Source organism: Lissotriton helveticus, chromosome 5_1 (genome assembly GCF_964261635.1).
Source record: "Lissotriton helveticus chromosome 5_1, aLisHel1.1, whole genome shotgun sequence".
Classification (NCBI taxonomy): Eukaryota; Metazoa; Chordata; class Amphibia; order Caudata; family Salamandridae; genus Lissotriton; species Lissotriton helveticus.
In genome coordinates this window covers 1,068,938,565-1,068,964,125 of record NC_136065.1, presented here as the reverse complement: position 1 = coordinate 1,068,964,125, position 25,561 = coordinate 1,068,938,565, and the positions used below count along the sequence as shown (strand labels likewise).

Sequence of the window (25,561 nt, the reverse complement as noted above, 5' to 3'; positions counted from 1 at the left end):
CGTGTCCAAATTAATTGCCCGCAACAGCTGCCAATTTGAAACTTGGTCTGCTCTTCCCACTGACAGCAACCATCCATAACTATCGCAAATGTGGATCTCTAGGGCGCTCTGCTCTTTGCGCTGACAGCAACAGCCTGCGTCTGTAACCACCATCCCATTACCTTTGCAATGATTAATGATCTAGGCTCTTGGAGAAAAGAGTGCCAGTGATGGGTTGATGCTGGATTAAACCAAATTCTGTGAGGATGAGGCTTAAAGGATTAGTGTCATTAAAGAGGCAACCAGTTTGATTTAGTGTGCCACAGCTGACCTGCAATTATGGAGAAGACCGTGTAAGGCTGTATTTTCAGTGTTCAGTGAGGGCATTCAAATAGAGAGTTAGCATTTATGTACAAGTTTCTGCACTTTGGCTGGCATTACAGCTCTGTGCAAGTCATCCTCTCATTGAAAAATCCATTGGGAAATGAATATTCCACATGACCCTTTCCTCGTTTGACTAGCTTCAGGGTTTCACCCTACAACAAAAACAAACAGGCGTGCATATACTTAATGTTCAAGTTTTTTTGCTTATGGCTGTCAATGCTGGACGCATCATAGCACTTTTTTGGGGGTATACTTTCAACCATCCTGCACAGTTGTCACGATGCTGTACAACATGAAAAAGAAATTGACAACGTCAATAGGTCTCACAGACTAGACATATTGGCTTAGCCAATGCTTAGGAGACAAGTATTGACTAAGCCAATAGGTCTCGTCTTTGGGACCCATTGTCTTTGCCACCAGCTTTCAGTGATTCACTCCCCGACCGCCGATCACCTCCTGGATCGGTTGTATAGTTGCTCTCTCGGATCAATTGACCGGTGGCCTCCCCTGCCGACTGGACATCCACCCAGCTCTGGCTCCATTCGATCGGATTCTTATGAACCTACGGACCGGGCTCTAGACTCACGCCACCAATGCACCTTATCCAAGTCCTGATGATGATCCTGATTTGAAAAGGATCAAAACGCCGTCGACCGTCCAGCGCGAACATAGGCGCTCCAGACCAAATGGTTCCTAAAACAATATCTGCACTATCATATCGAAGTTAATTTCAAACAAATGTGGAACCGTTCTGTTTGTCTTTTATTCTCTGTATATATTAATCACCAGTCACCTACGCCGCCGTCGCTGATTGTCACTTGTGTTGCTACCGTGCCGCTCACTCACTCGCACTGAGCACAAAGTACAATTTGGGTTATCCACAAGTGTTACTTTGCCCTTTGCAGTGCTGATACAACTGCAAAATCATTTCTTTTGATTTGTGTTTCTTTCCCTTTACTCCTACAATAAATATGATGCCACGCGCACATAAGTGAAACACCAAAAGAGGCTCCTTATCTCCTTCTGATAATGTTTTATGTATATCTTAACTAATTGCCTCCAAGTTATACCAGTTGGGATACCATATGTTATTTGCTTACTCTCTACCTCAATCCCAACGTGGTTGAAGGGTTTACTCCTGTTGTTTTTCACAAGATCGTTCTACCAACAGCATTCAGACACCCATGAGACATCAGGAACACCTACCACAAACGGTCTCTCCCCTCACAGACTAGTTCCCTATCCAGATCATAATACGCTTGGTGGTAAGGCAAGCAAGAATGGCAGATTTCCCCACAGTATTCGAAGCGCAGAAAAGAGCTACGAATTGGCAAAGCTGGTAGGGCTTTATTTTCAGCTGCAAGTCAGACTTACTAGCATCCCAAATGCGTGATTTTGATAATTTCTCCCAAGCAGCAATCTGTGCCAGTAAATTTCGGCAGATCATGTTAGCATTTTCGCAACTTCGAAAAAATGGCTCTGAAACAGTCCTTAACACAATCATACCATAATTTCCACTGCTACACATCTGCTACACATCTAACACAGATAATATATTTATAAATATATATGCGTCGAAGTTTCAGGAAGAATTTTGGAACAGGATGGTTGAGACTTTTGTTTAGTGGTATCTGATTCAAAGAGGTCCATCCAAAAATCAAAATCGTTGGCATAATGTCCTCTATTCAGTGCATTCCACCTTATCATGACGAAAGCAATACATATTGACATATTGGCTTAGCCAATGCTTAGGAGACAAGTATTGACTAAGCCAATAGGTCTCGTCTTTGGGACCCATTGTCTTTGCCACCAGCTTTCAGTGATGCTGTACACCATGGGTATTCGCAAACAGTTGCCAGGGGCCAAAAAAAGTATGGATTTTGGTGTGGTTAAAGGGTGCTTGATCCCAGCATTGTGGGGCCAGGGGACAGGTGGATGTAACTTGGGAGGAGGTGGAGTGAAGGAGGTACATCATGTGGACTGAGGAGGGTATCTGCCAGCGCTCAGAGAATGATTTCGGCTCTGGTCATTGATATTTTTCCTTACAACATCAGCAGTTAATCCGCCTGAAAAGTTTCTCCATTGTTCATTACTTATAAAGATAATAATAAAGATAATAATACTGATCCCCAATTCAAATACCACAGGAAAGGTCTTAACTTTGTGATAAATACAGTAGAAATTGATTTTACGTTGTAGATCTGTGTTTTCTTATTGTTCTTTCCCTCTTTTCCTCATGTATCACCTTTAGGATACCAATTGTAAAACAAATAAATAAACAAACCGTGGCAGAGACCAGTTTGTTCCCGTAGAAGGTAAAAAAACTTGACACAGGGGGTACCCACTTAGAGACTTTTTCTTAATTTTTACATATATGTATATAGTGTTGGTTGCCACTGTGTAGTTTTAGTTAGGTCCTGCTTAACATAGATTGATTTTATTTGCTAATTATTTGGCGCCATTTGTGTTTTCACGAATTTTCCAAAGCCAAAGTTCATCTACCTCAGCCACTTCCTGGAAAGATTTTGGGCTGATCCCTCAAGCGGGGACCAAGTAAAATGAGGGGGTCCCAAAAAGCAATTTTCCCAAAGGAAAATTTAGCAATCCTGTGAAAACGGCTGAACGGAGTTAGCCCAATGTGGCAGAAAGCTAGATCTTGGGCCAGAAAGTGTGCTTTATGACTTGGGAGTAAATCCATTCAGTAGTTTTTGAGAAATTAAGGTTTAAACATTTTGTATCTCTGGATGGTTGAGTTCATGGGGCACTCATGAGAGTCCAGTGATCAAACTTCAAATAATAGAGCAATCTGTGGGACCCAGGTGTTTTTTTTCTGTTGGCCATCTTGCTCCTGTGGGAGTGAAAGGCTCTTGCAAATCCCCATGAGAGCTTGAGCTCAGATTGCTTGGCTGCAACATGAGGAGAAATGTTACAGTTGCCATTCCAGGACACATGGAGTGAATTCCCTGGAAACATTAGGGAGATACGGGGGCTCCACATGACCAAAGGCTGTGCATGTTCAAACGAGGCCGTGGAACACCACGATCTACATGATGCACTGGCACAGACAGGAATGTCCTATTTGCTCATGAACTTTCTTTAATTGTTTTAAGCCTCCATCTTATGTGTATGTAGTCAAAATTCTAAAACCATTTTAAACAAAACTCTTCTTACCAAAAACTCAATGAGTATGCTTGTCATAAATACAAAAGTCTTATCAGATTAAAGAATATGTATTCAACTTTCAAGGAGAAACAAAATGTCAATTTTTTTACGAACAAAATCAAAAATTCATTTCCAATGCATTTCGGGTTTGACAAAAACCCTTTATCAGGGGAAAGAGATAAACAATAATACAAGTAGATCTGATAATCAATAAATGTTGCTTGAGGTCCACCAACTGGAGCTACAACAGAAGCCAAACAAGAATCATGTGTTGAGGGAATAACATGTAGTCATGACAAAAGTAAAAGTAGAATTTGCACTCAGAAAAAGAAAAGGTTGAAAGAAGTTTATGAACTTTGAGCAAAAAATAGTTACTGTTTTGTGTCTAACAAGACATTTGTGAGAAAGAAATATGCTGTGTGCCTCCGGGGTATTTGAAGATGCTGTGTGTTGGAGCAATATATGACATAATGTGCACTAGAATACCTCTGCGACACCATTGGTGAATGCATGCCTGCTAAGACAAAAAAATGGCTTACCCTTCGTTGATTTCTCACATGATGTATAACCATGTGTACGCTCAAAATTGCTAAAAGCGAAACAAGATAACCGTGTGTAATCATACAGTCAACATCTCAAAAAGCATATCCTGTCCACCAACAATGTGTACACTGATCTTACCCATCGCGAACAAACGGGATTCCCAAATATGCTCCCAAACGTAGCCACAACGTAGTAATCGATGACGTAAAAATGTTCTGCAATGTAAACAGAAAGGGTTCGTAAAAAAACTACCCCATCTCCTCCACCTGCGACAAACACCAATATCCCCCCGTGGCTTACCATCACAGAAAGCCTTCGGAGTCCTCCGTTAGTTCTCTAAAGAAACGCCAAAGTGTACTCGGTGTGCGCTGCCGAAACCGACGGTCCCATTCACTTGTATTTAAACAACCCGCGTGCAGCGGAATAGAAAGCGGACTGTCGACCTGTCCCTCGTTATTACTGACAACGATGCCATATTGGAATGGTACCCGCCCGATTCATAGAGGTAAAAGAAAGACCTGAGCGCTATCAAAATTCGATTAACTTTATTAATACAAGCTTACTCGCTATGACACAAAGTACGCCTGGGGCTATAACACTGTCGCCAATTGCGTGCTTAAAATGACGTTGCACGCTGTTACTTACATGATGAATTAAAGGTACAAAAATAGAACCTCTCCCATCTGGTGTAGGGGCTCCCACCCTACATGACGTGTGAGTCAAAATGAATGAGATATGCAAAACCAATGCAATCAAACTGAAAAACCTCTAGATTCTGTAATATCAAGTCCTCCTAAACCGTACCTCTTGATATGAATTTTCTTGTGAACCTACGTAAACAATATCTTCAACCGGTCAATTGATCCGAGGGAGCAACTATACAACCGATCCAGGAGCTCGGATTCATTTCAACGCAGAGACCTCGCCGCTCGGAGATTCACTCCCCGACCGCCGATCACCTCCTGGATCGGTTGTATAGTTGCTCTCTCGGATCAATTGACCGGTGGCCTCCCCTGCCGACTGGACATCCACCCAGCTCTGGCTCCATTCGATCGGATTCTTATGAACCTACGGACCGGGCTCTAGACTCACGCCACCAATGCACCTTATCCAAGTCCTGATGATGATCCTGATTTGAAAAGGATCGAAACGCCGTCGACCGTCCAGCGCGAACATAGGCGCTCCAGACCAAATGGTTCCTAAAACAATATCTGCACTATCATATCGAAGTTAATTTCAAACAAATGTGGAACCGTTCTGTTTGTCTTTTATTCTCTGTATATATTAATCACCAGTCACCTACGCCGCCGTCGCTGATTGTCACTTGTGTTGCTACCGTGCCGCTCACTCACTCGCACTGAGCACAAAGTACAATTTGGGTTATCCACAAGTGTTACTTTGCCCTTTGCAGTGCTGATACAACTGCAAAATCATTTCTTTTGATTTGTGTTTCTTTCCCTTTACTCCTACAATAAATATGATGCCACGCGCACATAAGTGAAACACCAAAAGAGGCTCCTTATCTCCTTCTGATAATGTTTTATGTATATCTTAACTAATTGCCTCCAAGTTATACCAGTTGGGATACCATATGTTATTTGCTTACTCTCTACCTCAATCCCAACGTGGTTGAAGGGTTTACTCCTGTTGTTTTTCACAAGATCGTTCTACCAACAGCATTCAGACACCCATGAGACATCAGGAACACCTACCACAAACGGTCTCTCCCCTCACAGACTAGTTCCCTATCCAGATCATAATACGCTTGGTGGTAAGGCAAGCAAGAATGGCAGATTTCCCCACAGTATTCGAAGCGCAGAAAAGAGCTACGAATTGGCAAAGCTGGTAGGGCTTTATTTTCAGCTGCAAGTCAGACTTACTAGCATCCCAAATGCGTGATTTTGATAATTTCTCCCAAGCAGCAATCTGTGCCAGTAAATTTCGGCAGATCATGTTAGCATTTTCGCAACTTCGAAAAAATGGCTCTGAAACAGTCCTTAACACAATCATACCATAATTTCCACTGCTACACATCTGCTACACATCTAACACAGATAATATATTTATAAATATATATGCGTCGAAGTTTCAGGAAGAATTTTGGAACAGGATGGTTGAGACTTTTGTTTAGTGGTATCTGATTCAAAGAGGTCCATCCAAAAATCAAAATCGTTGGCATAATGTCCTCTATTCAGTGCATTCCACCTTATCATGACGAAAGCAATACAAAACGCATGTTTTGGGAAGAACAAATCCTTGAACAAATTAAGTAAGCGAATTCAGTGCATAAATCAGTGGTAATGTTGAACTGAACAATAGAGAGAGAGGTGTAAAATCCAGAAATATTTTACATACTAATGTCACTTAATATGAAAATGATATCATTTTCTGGGTGAGGCTTGGCGTGTGCTTATTTTCTCTAAATGAGACTAATTGTCTGCATCTTTCGAGCAGATGATCAGTTTCTTTTCATAGCTCGACACGGATTGTGGCTGTCAGATGAATACATTGCATTGTAGATACACAGTGACCTTGTGAAAACACTTCCATTTCCTCCCTATTCTACAGGCAGGGAGTGACTTACAACTGTTAGTGGCCATCGTACGTAGGAACTCTGAGGATAATGTTGAGTTTAAGACATTTCTGCAATGTTCACAAGATTGCTCACCGTTTCTCACAGTAACACATACATCATTGAATTTATACCTCTGGTACATTTTTGAGGCTCCGTGAAATTAACTCCGTCTGTGATCATATGTTTGTGTATAATCATTGCTAGGCCAGTATATCTTAATGTGAGTTCAATCCAACAGGTCCCATGTTTGGTGACCACTGAAGACGCCTATTGCCCATTTATTGAGCGACATAAAATACAGTTCCAAAACTATGGAAAATATTAAATCCCCTACGTCTTCATCACAAGTATAGTGTTGTAGGATGTACCAGGCAAGAAGTCATTTCCATAATAAGTGCTTTCTTCTTTGGGCATGGGTATTGCAACACTGACATTTATATTAACAGCTATGTGCGTAGGACATCTTCATTATAAATTCCAAAACATGTGTGTCCACATTCACAGAGAAAATATGACTATATTCGACTCTTACAGATACTTATGCAGTTTGTGTACATGGTACAGTTAGCCATAATAGACTAGTGAAAAATGTGTACTGTAGCCTACTGGTTTTGCTACAGATGGTACAAACAGAAAATCTGGTTTCCAAACCCACCTTCTCTAACACCAATTTTGATTCTGTGGTGAGCAAATAATCCTTGCTCACTGCACAATAAGTCAATCAAAACGTTGGCAAATTGGCATACATGATACATAATGACTTGGTAAAAATTACTGGCATGGTTAGATCTATGTAAATATGAATTAAAATGTCTACACTGGTTGGACCTTTCGTCCATATATGACTCGTAGGCTTTTGTGTGTAACAATGGTAACCAGTTGTATGTTTTTTTCCCCTTAAGGACAAGGCTCCTTGGATGCGCTACGTCAGCGTAGCCTGCGTCATTGGAATAATTGCAGGCTTTTGCATTGGACCAGGTAATCATTCCATTTTGTTAATTTTTTGCTATTATCTTCATAGCTTTCAATACTGAATTACAAATGGGGGAGAGACACAGACTATCCTGATAGAAGAGATGAATACTGACTGCATAATAGGGCCTATTCTTAAAAAGTTATTAAAAGCGCACCCTAAGGTTGATGCCTACGAATGGGTGCAGATTTGAGATTTATCCTTAATTAATGTCAACCCGCTTCCTGGTTGGTGCCAGACCTGGAAAAACGTCGTGAATTCTAATTAATTTACAACCACAATAGTGTTCAATCAGAAATCCTATAAATCATTATCCGCACTCCTTTTTGTGCCACGGGCAAGGTAAAAACACTGAATGCAATGCAAGTATGGTCTTGGGAAGAGGAGTTTGGAATTAGGATGCCTCCTATAATTCAGCAAGAATGGAAAGGTCTTTTGTTTTTATTAATGTTCCATGATTTGCAGTTTATATATACTGGGAATATCATTTATTTTCTCTTAGTTGCCAAGGTCTCGGTGTGAACAGTTCTCCATGTGGCTGACACTCTTCCCCACCCTGGACCAATTAGTGCCTATTGACACCACTGCCATTAATATCCTGATAGATTGTATGTTTAATATATTTACATGGAAGAATACAGCACGTTACTTCTTCCTAGCCTTCCTTTCTAGATCCTAGCCAACAGGTCATGATGGGGGTGATCTTCTGACCTCTAATGAAACCCTAGCCCACAGGATTTCCAAAGATCAACCATTCTACTACAAACTCTAGATAGCTACTAGCTTGAATGGAAATCTTAAACCAATAAAAAAATATATAATGGATTCCATTAGATAAACCTATATATTCAATCAATCAATTATTTGTTAAGGGCACTACATACCCGCGAGGGTCTCAATGCGCTGGGGAGGGGAAAGGGGGCTACTGATCGAACAGCCAGGTCTTGAGTATCCTCCTGAAGGTCAGCAGGTCTTGGGTCTGTCGTAGGCTCAGTGGGAGGGTGTTCAATGTCTTGGCGGCGAGGTCGGAGAAGGATCTCCCGCCGGTGGTTGTTCTTCGGATGCACGGGGCGGTGGCGAGTGAGAGGTCAGCGAAGCGTAGCTGGCGGTTGGGAATGTAGAAGGAGAGCCGTCTGTTGAGGTAGGCAGGGCCGGTCTTGTGGAGTGCTTTGTGTGCGTGGATGAGGAGCTTGAAGGATATCCTCTTGTTGATGGGGAGCTAGTGCAGCTTTCTCAAGTGGGGGGTGATGTGGCCGTGTCATAGTACATCGAGGATCGGTCGTGCTGAGGCGTTTTGGATGTGTGATCATCGTTTGATTAGCTTGGTCGGGGGTCCCGTGTAGAGGGGCTTTCCGTAGTCGAGTCTGCTGCTGACGAGGGCCTAGGTGACTGTCTTTCTTGTACCTGTCGGGATCCATCTGTAGATCTAGCGGAGCATGCGGAGGGTGTTGAAGCAGGAGGAGGAGACAGCGTTGACTTGCTTGGTCATTGAGAGCGTTGAGTCGAGGATGATTCCCAGGCTGCGTGCGTGGCCGGTGGGTGTCGGGGCTGCCCCCAGTGCTATCGGCCACCAGGAGTCATCCCAGGCTGAAGGGTTGGAGCCGAGAATGAGGACCTCCATCTTGTCAGAGTTCAGCTTCAGACAGATGATCTTCATCCAGTCGGCGACGGCCTTCATTCCTTTGTGGAGGTTGGCTTGGCGATGATGGGGTCCTTGGTGAGGGAGAGGATCGGTTGAGTGTCGTCGGCATAGGGGAATATGTTGAGGTCGTGCTGTCTGGCGACGTGTGCGAGCGTGGCCATGTAAATGTTAAAGTGTTGGGCTGAGGGAGGATCCCTGGAGTACGCCGCAGATGATCTCGGAGGCTTTGGAACGGAATGGGGGGAGTCAGCACTCAGGGTCCTGCCGGAGAGGAAGGATGTGGTTAATTCCAGAGCCTTGTCTCGGATTCCTGCGGCGTGGAGGCTGCTGGGGGCCCACCTTACTCTTTTGGTTAGCTCCTCCCTGCAATGTAGATTAGTGGCAAGAGGCCTCATTCCTGACTTCATATAATAAATCTGCGCCCCCCCCCCACCCCCTCATCCTGCGTTGACCATATTCTCACCACGGTCTGAAAAGTAACTTTCCTTTTATTTAATAAAATTGCTTTGAATTGTTACATCAAACAAAACACCAAACCCACTTCTTTATTTCCTTTGTTATTATACAGAGTTTGTATAGCGTGGTCATATCACCTCGGTCGTACAGAGCACTGACAAAAAGCGATGTTGAGACCTAGTGTAATATAATCTTCATATCGTTACTATTTTGGTACTGCCCATTGCATCATATATTCAAGTGCATGTTCTCTTCATTATAAATGCATAGTAGTCCGTGTGGGGTAATGGTTTTCATTGCAGAATGATAATACTGCTTGCTAGAATATATTGTTTAATGTTTGTTTCAGTATAATTAAATATCTTGAGTTTTCAGGGTTTTTTTCTAACCGTAAACAAGGTATCGCTGGAAAACACGTAGGTGAAAGCGCATTGAGGCACTTATTTTGATAGTTTAAATAACATTCAACAAAGTCCAGAGAGGGAAATCTTCACATCCAAGGGATAGAAAGTGAAAGGTTGTGCAGACGAAAGCTTAAACCACCTCTTCTTTCTGAAGGCTAAATGAAGGCACATTTGGCTCCAGACAGGCTTCTCCCCTTGCCTGGAGACACAATAGCCGCTAAGAGTAGAGACAAAAACATCTGTCTTTTTATACAACAATACTTCTGCTGTTCCACTAACCTATGCAGGTAAGAGCAAGGTTTTCTCGAACACTCACATAGGCTTCGTTTACTGCTATAAGTAGCTTAATTAGAGGGGGAAAAGGAGGAGTTGGAGAGCAGATAGAGAAATTCTGAGTTGCTGTTATGATGTTGCAGTATTTGTAACTTTTCTGTCTGTCAACCGGTACCCTTGTCACTATCTTGTTTATATTTATAACACAACTATACATTTTTTATTCACTACAATAAGTTTTTTTCATTATAAAAAATCATGAAGTACATTCCAAATGCGAATTCTTGAATGTGTTTACTAATGGCGAAAAGAGATTTGAAGCCCAACAATACCCTTGTGAATCTTACAGGACGGATTTTTGCCTAATATGCACATTCTTCATCTAATGCTCAGTGGGTTATAGTCAACTGTGTTCTCTGTCGTGTGATGGTATGTTGATTGAGTCTGCACTGACAGCGTATAGAGAATTGTAATCTTGGGCCGTATTCTGCAGAGAATCCACAAAGCCTCAAGATCAACTAGATATTAAAAAAGTCCTAAATCCAGATAAGATTAAAGTTGAAAGTCAGATGATCAAATTTAGTTTTAAAGTGTTCCAAATTGATATTTTAATGTACAGAAAATGTGATCAAGCACACTTAGTAACACAGTCGGCGATTAAAAAAAAAAAAAATCAGATCTTGCGATATTCCTACTTCACAATCCCAGAAAATACGATGCCATGTTGGTGGTTGTACTGGAACAATTGACAGTTGTTCACTTGTGGTCTTGATGGTTGGTTTGCACTTCTTGCGCCCTGTTCCTCAGGCAGTCGGGGGAATATTCCAAGAAATATGAGGTGGTCAGCAATGGGAATGCATATTTCAATAGATTTGGTTACAGCTTATTCTTGAACAAAGTTAGTTTACTCCTTCGATGCGAAGGCAGTGAGTTCCAGAGATCAGTGCCCAACACATCTGCTGTGTTCTTGAATTTTTAAGTTATGTATGCATTAAGGTTTGCCTCAATAGATATTGGGACATGTCACACTGAGGGGAAAAGCTGTTACGTTTTACAAGCAAAGTGCGCTCTGAAAGCAGTAGAAAGCAGTTTCAATGTTGCTCTCTATGCAACTGGGAGCCAGTGAAGTTCTTTGCAAGCCTGAAATTGTGGCCTGATTTGTTTTTTTGTAGTAGACTCTGTAATTGTGTCATCTCTTCATTCAGAGCTTCAGTAGGGATGGTATTACAATAATAGAGTAATAATAGCTCGCAGGCACGTGTAGGTGCACTGTGATATAGTCGTCATAGCAGTGGAAGACGTTTTCCCTGTGTCATGAAGTAGAAGTTAGTATTTGTGACAGAAATTGTCTTTTTTTACATCTCTGATGGTGTTCTAGAGTTAATCTTTGAACTTCTAATGATAATCTGCCATGCTTTAGTATCCTCAAGGAGTATACTTGGATCTGTTGGGAATAAGCCCGCCACAGCTTCTTAGGTGACATTAGTGAGCCATCTTTTGAAGGTAACCTAGATGCTTTGTGTAATGCAATATACAGAACGTTTCAAATGTTGTTCTTGATTCTATTGGGAGCCAGTAGAGTGCTCTCAAGTCTAGCTTAACATGGTTATGCATTCATGAGCCTCTAATCCAGAAGAAAATGTTCCTTTAGGCAAAATACAGTCGCCTGCCATCAGACATTTAAAGGTGTTTTTGTGTGTCCACTTAAGCAGCCTTCACCAGCGGCTACTCAAGAAAATGTGATTGTGCTTCAGATAGTCTACAGATATCCAGTCTGGCAATTCTGCGACCTAAATGCCTCCAGTCACATTAATCCTATCCTCATGTCCCTTGAATATCTACAACACGCCCAGTCCCTGCAAAACTACATCTGCAATTCTATTTCCTCTGTACCCCCTGCATCTGGTCCCTTAACTGTCATGCTATCTTCCAGGACTGAAATAGAGTTCATAGATATTATAAATGTTGGACTGTAGGTACTCATCTGCCATGAGTTATCTGCAGCCACTGATGCCATGAATGACTTTGGGATTGATGACAACAGGTGATTGTCGCCAAAATAGTTAGACCAGGCATGATGCCGTTCCAGTCTTCTTTTCACTAGATGGATGCTGAACAATAAGCTCGGATGCTTTCTGTTTAGTCTATGGACATTGAAGCACTGGCGCCTCAAGGCTCCCTTTTAATCCCCCAAACAGTGTTTTCATGCTTATGTGGCCTTTCTGTATTCACTGCTTCTAAATGTTTAATTCTTTGGCATTCAAATGCACTCCTACAATTATGGTCCAGCTCCATTAATAAGTAATATTTGTATTTCCTTGTTGCATAGTTGATTACAATTCTGAACTAAATGCATTCTAAAGTGTTACATTCTAACACTTTTCAAACCAAATTCATCCACTTTGGCCTAAAAGGTGGTAGGTCTTTAAAAGCCCCTTGTCCCCATTTCCAATTTCTGGCTACTAAGGCAGTAAAATTTTGGGGTCACTTGTCACACATCCCTTATGCTCTGAGAATGGACATTGTAGAAAAATGTGGGTGCACTTGTCACATCCCTTATACACTGAGAATGCAGTGTAGAAAAACTACTTCTTTCAGATTTTTAAGCGAAGGCAAACATATCCACTTTTCTCATCCACGAGCTAGGCACTGATTATAAGCACTGACCTTTCTACATTAATATATTTCTATTGTGATAAAATGCTTTGTAGGTGGATTACAATAAATCTCCTTTTGTAGTGGCAAAGAACTAGCAGTGCAGCTATGCTTTTAACTATGAATGTGGAAAACAATTTTTTGGGGGAATAATTGACTCCTCTATTAATGAAGAAATTGAACTGTCTGAAATATTTTTTAATTAACTATCCCCACAGTCCATGCAATGCCCTCTCCTCCTTGTTTTAAAAAGCCTGTTTCAGGCTTTCAGTGTCTTTGTGTCCAACATGGAAACCATCAGAGGTGATGTCTCAGTGACGTTATTACAAACCCATGGATATTTCTTGGTAGCCCAGGCCCAATTTACATATCACTGGTACCACCCGGATGCCTGGTTACCCTATGCTAAACCAGAGCGTGACTTAGCAGACCCATCGCCTTTGCCAGCTTTGTTGCCTCAGGGTCTCAAATTGGACCCTTCTGACATCCAGACTTTATCTACATCTGGGCTTGGCGCAAGTTTGCCGTGGTCTTGGGCTGTGACTTCTTATATTCTCTTGAACTTCCCATTTCGTGCTACCCATGGCTGCCTCCAACACTAGAAAAACTTGTACAGTAACTAAACAATCATCATACAATGGGTGACCTATTTATTTACTCTTTCAGACCGGGGTTCGCTGATATGCTCCATACATGGATCAGTTTGTATTTCGACGACTACATGCTACACTATGATCCCGCATCCTGTCTTCTCCTCTTGCCTCCAATTATTCCACCCCCCGTAAACTGTTAATTAGGGACTCAAAGGGTATCCATAAGGTAACCAAACTCTACCCTGCCTGCATGGTCCTTAAAAACTTGTCCACTCCGGCAGGGTGAGGCAGCAGTGGGAGACCGATCTAGAACAGCCCATTCCTGATGGAGACTGGTCTTACTGTTGTGAGCAGACTAAGTTAGTCTCACCTAATCACCAAAACAAGCTGCTCCCTTTCCGTTTCTTACATAGATCTTATTCAACTCCTGCTGGCTTAGCTAAACTCGACCCTACAAGGTCATCCCTATGTCCTAAGTGTAGATTCCCTAGGGCAGGCTTCCTGCACCTGACATGGACCTGTCCACCTTTCGCTAATTTCTGGACTGATGTATTCAACATCCTCTCCCGCATGATATTGTTTATTCTCGGACCCTCTCCCCTACTGGCTTTTCTGGGTAATGTAGCAGCTGTCCCTAGAACGTCAATTGCTTTGTCTATGATGGATGGTGTTGAGCCACTGGTATTCTTGGAACTCTCAGTTGACTTCAACCACCATCAAGTATTCCCTCCTCTGCGTACTTCTAAAGTTAGATGGTTTCAGAGGGATCTTAATAGAATAGTGTACATTGTTTCTGGCCAGTAGGCCCCAAGAGGTGATGTATCCCCACTGTAATTCTGAATCAAATTAGTGTCTCAGAGAAATCCATCCCATTCCCCCTTTGGTTTGTGTTTGTACATGAGAACTGGGCTAGGTTTTAAGAATCTGTGGACGATCCTCAGCTGGTATTTAAATTGGCTTATGGATCTGCTAACTTTTCTAGGTCATCAGATTGTCTGTGCTGACTTCCTCTTTGAAAACCATCAAATGGTGGATGGGCTCAATTTCTTTTACAACAAATACGGTAAAGACTAAACTCCTGCTTGCCATCCCAATGCCTCTTTATCGAATGTTTTTATTGGACCTTTCTCCACAAACTTCTGCAGTAGTCCTAAAAAAAAGTTGAAAGGTCTGGGACTAACTATAGAAAAGTTATCATCTATCTCTCAGGGGATAACTCTGCAAAATCTTCTCCCTTTCCCCACCTAAAATCTCTCCGTAGGATCACTTTTTTTTCTAGAGCCTATTCTCCTAAATCTGGTAATCTATTTTGATCCATTCTCCTCTTGATAACGATAATGGAATTTAACTTGAAAAGCCAGAGAGGGTTAGATCTTGATTCACCCAGTTAGGGGTGATGATGCCTTGTTAAGTGGAGCCTTCAAAAGCACATTTTCTCTACTTTCTGTACCCTTGTCAAAGCCAGTTCTGCTTGCCTGTGACTCTAGCATGCAGAGCTATTGGCTTTGCCAATGTTCGTTAGATTTGCCATTGTTTTTTGCAAAAAACATGTAAAGGTGGCTTCTCTCCAAGTACCAGGAAGCTACGGCATTATTGTGTGTTCTATTAATACCCAAACACACATACTGCATTCAGGATGAAACCCCCATCGAGTTTGCACTGGTCTATTAAATATACATTCCTAGGATAATTGCTAAGCACATTTTTTACCATGACTATTGACTTTTCATTGGTCACCCAAGCAGAAATGTATTATTTTCAGTAGTCCACCAGTGATGAGTGACATGTTGCGGTCTAGGGCACTGAGAACATGGACACATTTCCAAAATTGCCTTCAAAAGCCCCCTAACCCTCACTTTACCAGCTGTCGTCCGCAGCGCTTGTTGTTGCTGACATCAAATGTGCCTTACTTGTAGGAAAGATGCCAAGGACGTGAATTAGCCCACTCACTCTCTTCCTAATAAAGCTTGTCATCTTTCCTCCAAACCTTTGACTAACTGCTGTGACTAACAGATGTTTTCACTGCCCAGTTTAATGGTACTCCGTATACTGTCCTTTGTAAGGATGGAGGGCTGAGTCTGCCTTGTTCGGATTGAACCTCATGACTTTTCAATCACGTTTTCCCAGCAGCCAACGCTTCAGCCGATCGCACTATCCCATTCTTGTTGAGGCTTGCATGGTCGAGTATCACTTTCTACCATATGGAATCACTGACTATTATGCATGAATCTTTAATTAGCAGCTGATGGAGCAGAACAAATAAACTAAAGAAACGCAACGTGAACAGTCCAGCTGTCCTTCTACACTAGTTTTGCCCTGGTAGTGTAATTCTGTAATTTTTTATTAAATTAGGTTTAACTGAACAGAACTGAGAAAAAGTACTATGGTCTCACAGTAATAAATACATCTATGGAAAGTGGAGCAATATAACAAGCTTTGCCAGCTCTATCTAAAAATGATGGATGAGGACTGGAGTGGTTTATCCAATTGATGTATTAGCAGCGCCTCCAACAAATCTATAATTCATTTTCTGTTGAGAATTTATTCAGTGTAATTACATCTTTAATTAGGATTTTTATGGCTCATTGTTCATAAACAATGATGAATATGACTTTTAAAACAACGAGGCTGAAAAAACCCGGGTGAACTGTGAACACCATTTCATATTTTGTTCTGCATGAATTTTTCTATATTAAGTGTCCTCTATCCAGCGTGATGTGGAAATAATGAACTGCTGCCTTAACTTCTCCTAAGCTCATTAAATTCATTACATTGAAACAAAAGGGAGCCAGAGTCCTTGTTTATTTCAACTTAATCTAGGGGATGGTGCTTATTGGAGCCCGCAGAGTGCCGGGTGCACTTATGCATTCACAAGTTCATGGCTGCAGCGTTTCCTCGTCTCTGGGTAAAGCCAATCGGTCTTGCTGGATGGCTGGGTGACCGGGAAGCCCAAACCGCTGCTTTTTAGTGAAATGTAGCACTTAAACATCAATCATGTGCTTACATTTTCAGTGTTTAACCCTTATCCCTCTCCTTGGCAAATCTTGATGCGCCTAAATTACACTAGAGAACAGAAGTACAGAAGTTTAATTACTCCAGCCCATACAGTGGGTCAGATTTGATGATTAGGGAATTAGCCGACACTTTATAATCATAAATTAGTAATTGCAAGAATACAAATTTCCCTAGGCAGATCTCACATTTCCCCATTTAATGATTAGACCACAATTGTTCAGCGACTACAGATAATTTAACGTGGTACTAAAACCCCAAGGTTTTCTCAGACCCAAAATCCTTTTCCTTAAAACCACACTCCAGTCGTTTAAAACTATCCAAAATCGTTTCCTTAAGTCTGACCACCATCGACAAACCTGAAAGGGTGATAAATCTGGCATGTATTTTGCAAAAGTATTTTCTTTCTAAAGGTCAACAATTTTTTAGGGACTTTCTTCCTACTGCACAGATTTTTTTTTTTAAAATACCTCCCAAGTGTACCATATAAACCTCTTTGCCTCATCTGACAACTGTCACAGACACCCTTTTCCTTCCTTTACATAATTCACATTCCGATCTACTTCCTCTTCATCTTTACTCCAATCGCTCTTCTACCTCCTGATCCTTTCTCTTTTACTCCCTTCACAGTACGTTGCCTGCCTACGTTTGCTATGTGTGCTTCACTCTGCTCTCCTTCCAAGTTTGAGGTTTCTATCAAGAAAAAAGCCCATTCTGTCTACCAACGATTTTTACTTATGTACTTGAAGGTATACATATTCCGATCGTGGCCGGTAGAGCATTGAACTGCTTTATAGTGAAAAACAACTGGCATTGAAAGAGATGTTCAGAACTAACGGTAGGGAGGGGCTGTGAAAGACTGGTCAACCAGATAGGTCTAGTCTCCAGATATGAGCTTTTAGATATCCTCAGAATGCAAGTCCTCCTTTTGCTGCTTGAATGGATTTGCCTGGCTCATGCACTGGTCTCTTCCTGCCAAAGCATTAAGAATAAATAGGCCTAGATGCCTCTGAAGCACCCACCATGTACCAAAGCAAATCCGTTGTCGAATAGATAACTATTACTTCTGGCCATTACCAAAGACATCTTTGGTAAGATAGGTTATTTACATGTACCTGCGTGGACCAGGTTTTGTGGTGGGGTACTGAATCTGAGAACATCTTGGACCTACACTGCAGAGCTGATCCAAACCCCTAAAGCCATAACTCTTCAAAAATCATTTGTCTGAATCCTATCTCCAGGGTTGTGCCCACCCTTTCCTACCATACTGGACTCTTAACCAAACGATAATTTTCATGCTCTCCTGGTTTTTCTTGCTCCTTTTTCCCGCAACTTTATTCAGCACTCTCAAGATGACAACCGACGCCTTACAAAGCACATAAATGAATTAGATCTTTTTTTTCTTCCGAAGTTTTGTGAGGTTTCTAGATGTGTCTTCATTGAGGCAGCGAGATAGCGCACCCTCCCGCAGCCCTCGTAGCTCAGAGTCTGTATACTCTAGTGCTGTAGTCAGCAAATGCAATTCGAAATGTCCTTTCAAGCTGTGTGCGCCATATTATGGTCAAGAGAAATAAAGGAAGTTGCATATTTGGGGATTCTTGGAACTAACCAGTTGTAAAAGTTGTTTTAGTAGAAGTTTACATTTGAAAGTAGGATACTCTGCAATATCTTTAAGCACTCTCTTTTTTCCAATTACATTAATACTGAGAATCTTAAAGGAAAAGTGAATTTCACACAGGACAAAATCACATTGGACCTCTTTCACAAAGGCAGCCGTTGATGTGTGTACACTTTTGTGATACTGGTTTACTCTTTAATTTGGAGTACATTTTGAACCCACTAAGTGCATGTACATATGTTTATCCATATCTCGGGGAAGATGCCTGTAAGAACTATGAACACCCACAAACTTATGAGGTTGTGCTGTTTCACGTACCTTTTTTCAGAGTGGCCCACACTGAAATGCCCATAATCCTGCCCTTAACCCTACACTTGTGAGTACAATAATTTCGCCACCATGGCGATTTTCTGAAGTTGTAAGTAAACTTTCCAGATCTAGAACATCATGAATTAGTGTGGGAAATCTGCATTAAGGAAATGCAGCTTTTGCGAGCCTAAGTTGCAGTTAGGCGCACAAACATGTTTCAGAATTGTCCATTATTTGCACATAAGGCTCACACTTCCCTTTGTACGTGTTCAATATCAATGCGAGCAGAACACCCAACACTTTCTATCCAATATGTGTAATGCTTTTGCCTTGTTGTCTCATCCCTGCCAACAACTTGATTTTTTGCAAGTGCAAATCCCTTTGCTGTGCAAACTGACAGTTCTTGCAAATAGAAAAACACAATTTGCAATGTCTAAATGGGGACTCCTTACAATTCACAAGGCCTAAGAAGCCCCCCCTTGCTACTTGCAAGGAAATATATTAAAGGGTTAATACTGCTCCTGTGGCTGTAAGCACTGAAAGACTGCACCAGCCATCGTCAGTCATAAACAGTTCGCAAAGTGGATGCTGTCAGTGATGGGAAGCTTCCACTGTGTGGAGGCAGCTGCTGGCATTGGAATGAGCAGGCATCTTTCTTATGGATCACCGCACGCATGCCCAATGTAATTTTCATGATGTGCCACTTTGGTGGCATTGCACCTGAAGGGGCTGTGGTATCAACAACTGCAAGTTGGGGTTGCAACACTAGTCTTGTGTTCCTTGCAGTCTACAGCCTTTGCAATCACGGGTATTAGCAAGAATTCACACAACCAATTGTTTCATGAATATCGATGAGGAGGATTTCGGCAAGGCCTTGTGGATTGCCCTTTTGTGCTATATTAGAACATCTAGTAAAGTGTCTCCTCAGCTATGTTGCAGACCCTGCGTGAAGGCAGTACTTACTGTGCTGCAACCTGGCTAGTTGTACAGCTATCCCCTCATTTTCTTCTGGAGTTTATCCTTCATATTGCTTGCCTATCACCACCACCCCATTCCCCACTTTCTGCCCCTGTTGCATTAGGTTAGGAATACAAATATCTTTTAGATTCAAAATATCCAACTGTAGTGTAGTTCCTATTTTCCCAATAGGCTCTGCGCATTGGAATAATATCTTCAATAGTATAGACGTAGGACTGTGGTTAACTAGGTCTTCTACTGACGATATTAGACTTAAAGTTATGTGTGCCAGCTAGCTCAGAGTTCACTAGAAACTTTCTCGAATAGGCAAGGAGGAGTTTAACCTCCCTGGATAGACAAGAAGGGATTTAGTTTCTGACAACCATAGAACATGACAACTTTGCTCCCCCCTAATCAAGAGTATATCTCTAGAGTCGTGTGAAAACAAAAGACAACTATTTTACTCAGTCAGTACGTGCATTTTTAGTTTCACCAGTTTGTAGAGAAATAAGAGATGGGCGTGTTTCAATAAAAGATGTTATTTATTGATCAGTCTCTTTTCTCATACAAGAGAAATGAATCGCTATTATTGCAATACTTATAGTTAAGTAAAGTGCATACAGTAAAAACAGGATTATAAAATAATACTGTAAAAGCATTTATATGGTTTCTTAGCCATATGATACTTAAAATGGATAAAAGATATACATACATATATACATTGACTAATCGTTCTCAACTGGTGCTTCTAACTACGCCTACCCCGGTGTACCTGACCTAAGCCTAATACGTGGGCGGGAGTAAATAAGTAGCAGTTTAAGTTAAGTTTGTTTTGCCAAGGATCTGACTCAAGAATTCTCTGTAAGGGGTTAGTCAGTTCAGTACCTGGGATTTAGAAGGCTGGAGGGTTGGTATCTCTGTCTCAGGACTCGATATCCCAGTTACCCGCGAGGGCGGCTGGAAACGCCGGAGGCTGGATTTCTCGGCAGGAGAAAAGGCAGCGTCTCTCTGTGCGTCAAAAGGGAGGGGCAGCGTCTGTGGGCTTCTCTGCATCAGCTGGGCTATCCGGCAAGTAGCGCTGCTCCAAGCTCGTCACCACCGTGTCTCTGCTTAGGGCAGCGTTGGTATACTTATACCTGAAAGGTGCAGAGTTTGACGTAAGGATGGACATAAGACGTCAGTAAGAATGTCATAAGGACTGGTCGTTCTTACATTCTTTTCAGGAGTTCTCGATCGAAATCAAAACAATAGCTGCGGGGGATTTCCCAGGTCTGCTGGAGGTTTGATTTGTTTTGAGAACTCGGTGTGCTTTCTAGGGGGCTGGAGGGATAGTGCTTGCTTAATGTGACAGCATGCGCTATGACCTAATCTGAAAACGGGTTTCTGTGCCGGTGTATGGACATTTAGTGAATTAATAACCGGACAAGGGTCAGAAATAGGAGTATCAATATAGGTACCTAGATAAACACACTACACCCACTCCACGATTTTATGTACATATTTACTAACCTAAGCAATAGTAAACATAACTAACAGTGCATGTGTATTTCCGAACCACCCCAAAAACATTTTTTTTTTTTGTATTTGAAAAATGGCGTATGCAAAATGCACGAAATTAGTATAGGTACTGTATGCATTCAAGCAGTATAATCATCCAAAAAGGAGCTGCACATTTTATATCGGCATGAATGAGTTGCGAAATTACACATGAAATGGCTCTTGATACTGAAAAAAGTTGCGAGACCATCTCATCACATATAAACAAAATTAATCGCGTATAAGCTAGAGGTTGAGGTAATGTAATGTCTCTAGAATTCCTAAGAATAGAAGCTCTGTTCTCTAAGAAAAGTTTTACTTTAAGCAGAAGATAAGTGCCAAAAAGGTAAATATTTTGGAATTGGAAAAAAAGTATTCGCTTTTCAGGGGAGAAGAGAAAAAATAGTTCACAGTCACTTTGTTTTCAAAAGACTGAAGGCCAAATTCAGAGTTCAGGGAACGCCGTGTGCAAGTTTGTTTAAAGTTATTCTCTCTGTTCCGGTGAAAACATCATTTCAGACAGACTCTCGAAAAAACAGTCTACAGCTTCTGGTGAAAGTTCGACCAGGTTGGAAAATGTCGCTACCATGCAGTCATGCGCATGATTGCTTTCAATGATGGTTCGATCAGAACTGCTTACAGAAGGTCGTACCTGGTCGATGCTGCTTTCATCTTGTACTTCACTACCCTTCAATCGTAGTGGTGAAGTCTCCACGAATGCCGTCATCAGGATAGGTAGCCGCTGGGGACAGCACAATGCATGAGCCTTTACTGGACCCAACAAAGTATCTGCATCCAATGGTACTTCTGATTGTAGTGTAAGACAGGTGTCCAACACGCATTCTTCGCCGCATAGCATGCACCTTAATACAGGCATAACACAATTCTGCCAGATGGGTCTGAATGAAAGAAACCAGGTCATATTTAGATCTCGTAGCAGGGCTAAGCCAAGGACTTTAGTTATGCGGTCCCGGTAGCGGATAGCTAGGATCGTTTCTTCCATTGTTGCTGGAGTCTTGTCTGTGACATGGCTTGCCATAACGAAGCAAGAGTAGCAAGAATAAAATGCCTGCTACGAGTCCCAACAGGAGTGGAAGTCCGCCAAAGATGGAATGGACGAAATTTGGAAAAATACCCAGGATCGCTTTGAATGGGGTTAAAGCTCCTGAAAAAACTGTCTTAAATACACTTGCGATACCACTTGTATCAGAAATATTTAAGATTTCGTTCAGCATTTCTGCGAAGTGTAGGGGGCAATTTGTTAACATTGAATGAATCCCTGCCGTTGTCCTTGCAACTTGGAGATCATACGTTTCTTTTGATGACGTCAACTGGGTTCTGCTTAAAGTATCAATTCGAATAGAAGAGATTTTAAAACTGGGCCATAACCTTCCCTCCCTGTCTGGAGCATCATTCGGGAACAATACTCTTTCACAGCACATGACCCTGGAAGTCACGCTTACAAGATAAGGTTTTCCTGGCAGCAAGCCACAACATCTGTGATCTACAATTAGAATGTAACTCCCGTTCGAAAGTCTTCTAAAGAATGGTTCTATTTGTGTTGCAGGTGTGCCTAACTGGTGACATGAAAGGTTATTTGAAGTCCCTTCACAGGCCCCATGTAAACTTATGCCTTGACACAGAAGTATACCACTTAGTGATTTTTCACAATTATTACCACTAAGAAATACACTTTGTCCCTTATTACTGTAACATGTATGTGTATAAGGTAAGTTCCATGTTGACTTAATGTATCCTTTACCCAACCTTTCATACTGGCCTGCCTGTATATATTTTTGGCAGTATTGAAACTGGAAAGTTGTTATCGGAATATTTATTATCCCATGTATTATCCATTCAATGACAGGTCGTTCTGACATTGTCAATGGTAATCTCTCAAGTTTTTCAATGCTCAGAATTGTATAGTCAGCACCCTTTTGTGCCAAACTGATTTGTTTATCAGTAAGGTTAAAGATATTAAATAGTGACGTTGTGTTGATTAAATGCCAAGGCACATAGCCTGAACGCAGATTTTGTAACGTCCAGCCAAGCTGTACAATAGAACGTAATTGAGACTGACCGTGTTGCAACATCAGTAAGTCTTGTTCTATTATATCGATTGCAGAAGATACAATACTGTCCAGTGAATATATTCTGGAAGACAGTCATTAACCTATTGTCCACAACAGAAAGTGATTTTTCCAAATTAACACGGTCAATTTCCCGTATTTTTTCTGCTGTCTCAATTTGAGTTACTTTCCAAGCTTTGTTGTAAGCTGCATATATAGAGGCCGCTATGAAACGTTTTTGATGCTGTTTGCGTGGTCCCATGATGAAATCACGCAAGTCAGCACCTTTTTTAAGTAAAGTTAAGTGTTGCTTAATTTCTGACAGTGTGGATGTATGTAGCCATTGAAGGCAGAGTTTCCCCACACTGTAAGTAGTTACAATCCCTGGATGTTGTCTCTGGGAGTATCTTGGGTCTGGCCTGGTCAATGTGAACCGATGTATTTTGTTCAGGAATCTGTCTTGACAGTTATTTGTGTCTGTGGGCCAGATCAACCATTGTTTCCAATCAGCATGTGTTCTGTTTTGGTTTAAAATATGGGATACGTCTATCTCAACATCTGTAGTGCTATTACTGTTAGGTGTTGGTTTTGGAATAGACGGTTTATTTAAGTCTTTCATTTTGGCTAGGCCAAGACAGGATGTCTGTTGAATTGTATCATTCAAAAATATAATTTGTTCTGGGATCATGCAGGCTCTAAATAATGATTCTATAGCTTGCACTTGCCAATCTTTTGTGCCCCAGATCGCTTTCGTTTCAATGTTATTGTTCCAGAAATCAAATCCGAATGTATTCATTTTTTCAAAAAATTTGTCCGAATATATCAATTTTGTGTTTGTAAGCATGGTTTTCACTCCTGTCTTATTTAACAATTTGAAATAAAATGATTCTGCATTACTTGTGTTGAACCCTGAAAAGTATGAATATTTAGCAAAAAATGTCTTGAACTGCCTTTTGGTGGAGTTGCACAATGTTCCCATTGGTTAAAATTTAAAACATTTCTAGGTTGAGTAGATGTATGCAGATAATGGTTACCATAATGGTTGTAACAAAACATTTGGTCGTAATTAGATGAACCTTGCAAATAATCATGTTCTGTAAATTTAGCTGACATTACTAGATCAGACATCATATCATTAATACTTTCAAAGTCCCAATCATCAGCAAATGTGCTTGGTTTTACAAAGTCACTTAATGAAATCTTGAATTGATGAGGATACTTCAGGAGCTCAACCGGACCATAGATTTCGTAATCAGTTTTGTCCCATGCTACCCCACCGGGTATAGGATTGGCTGTGAAGTTTACTGAAGAAAGTTCTCTTTTCTCGATGTGTGAAGACTTGTGTGGTTTCAGGACCAAGTTGATGTTCTGACTTGCTGTGTCCATTGTAGCATATTTTCCCTCAACGAAATGTCCCAAGCATAGTACCATGATGAGCCAAAGTATGAGGACAAATACACCTAGTGACACACAAATTTCAATCCATGGAGAAATCAGATAGGTTTCTTTTAGTTGATGAAAGAGTTCTTTTGCTTTGTCTTTAAAAGTTTTTGTTGTCGGCTGTTCTTCAGGTTCACTCAGATCTTCAGAAAAATCATCGAAGTTGATGAAGTAGCCGGATGCTGTTCTTGTCAATTGTTTCAATTGCTTCTGTATTCCTTTTTGCTTTAGGTATTTGCTTTGTTTCATTAGCATAGTCTGTGGTTACATCATTGTATAATGGAGTTTCTTGATGTAAAGCTTCGATTTGGGTTTCAAGAGGTTTAAGTTCCATCGCTTTGTTGCATAGTCCTTGTTGAATCACTATAGGTTTATCAGGTGTGATTAGTCTTTCAGTTTGAACCTCTGTGTTTGTAGCAAACTTTGGTGTTCTGCTACTTCTTGGGAGTCCACTTGGCCTACTACTTGTTATTGGCCACATGATTGTGGTTTAACCAGGTCGATGGATACAACTCGGTTCTCCTTTTTACCAGCAAGGGGCGGTAGTACTACTGATCTTGTCCCGTTGACAGACAAGACAGGAACTGCTTTTCTGTAAGAAGGCCCAAATTCCTTCTTCACCGCGATCTTCTCTCTGACCAGATCCCCGATTTTTGGAATCCAGACAGGCCTTTGCTGGGACAGGGGGTTTCTCCTCAGTGGTTATTGACTGCTGTTTCAATTTTATGTTGCTCAGGTCTTTTCTTGTTTCGTTTAAGTCCTGTAAAATAGCCAAACGATCTTTGATATCAAAGCATTTTTCTTTAACTACTGAAGTTTGACTATCGAGGTCCTGGATTAACATTCTAGTCCCAAACAATAGTTCGTACGGACTGAGACCTCTCAGAGAATTTCTTGGCAGATTATTAAGACTACGTTGGACACTTATTAAATGTTTGACCCACCCAGCTCCTGAACCTAATACCTTTGCCGTTATAGATT

At 41.4% G+C, this 25,561-nt stretch overlaps 1 protein-coding gene across 2 annotated transcripts in view; it reads left to right on the top strand.

The window, feature by feature from the left end:
• The window catches only part of LOC144753492 (solute carrier family 2, facilitated glucose transporter member 9-like), a 349,607-nt gene that overhangs the window by 307,362 nt on the left and 16,684 nt on the right, over positions 1 to 25,561 (top strand). For both annotated transcript variants that reach the window (XM_078641162.1, XM_078641163.1), the window contains exon 10: positions 7,546 to 7,621. In XM_078641162.1, the coding sequence (XP_078497288.1) occupies positions 7,546 to 7,621 (76 nt within the window). The remainder of the gene's footprint in view (positions 1 to 7,545; positions 7,622 to 25,561) is intronic.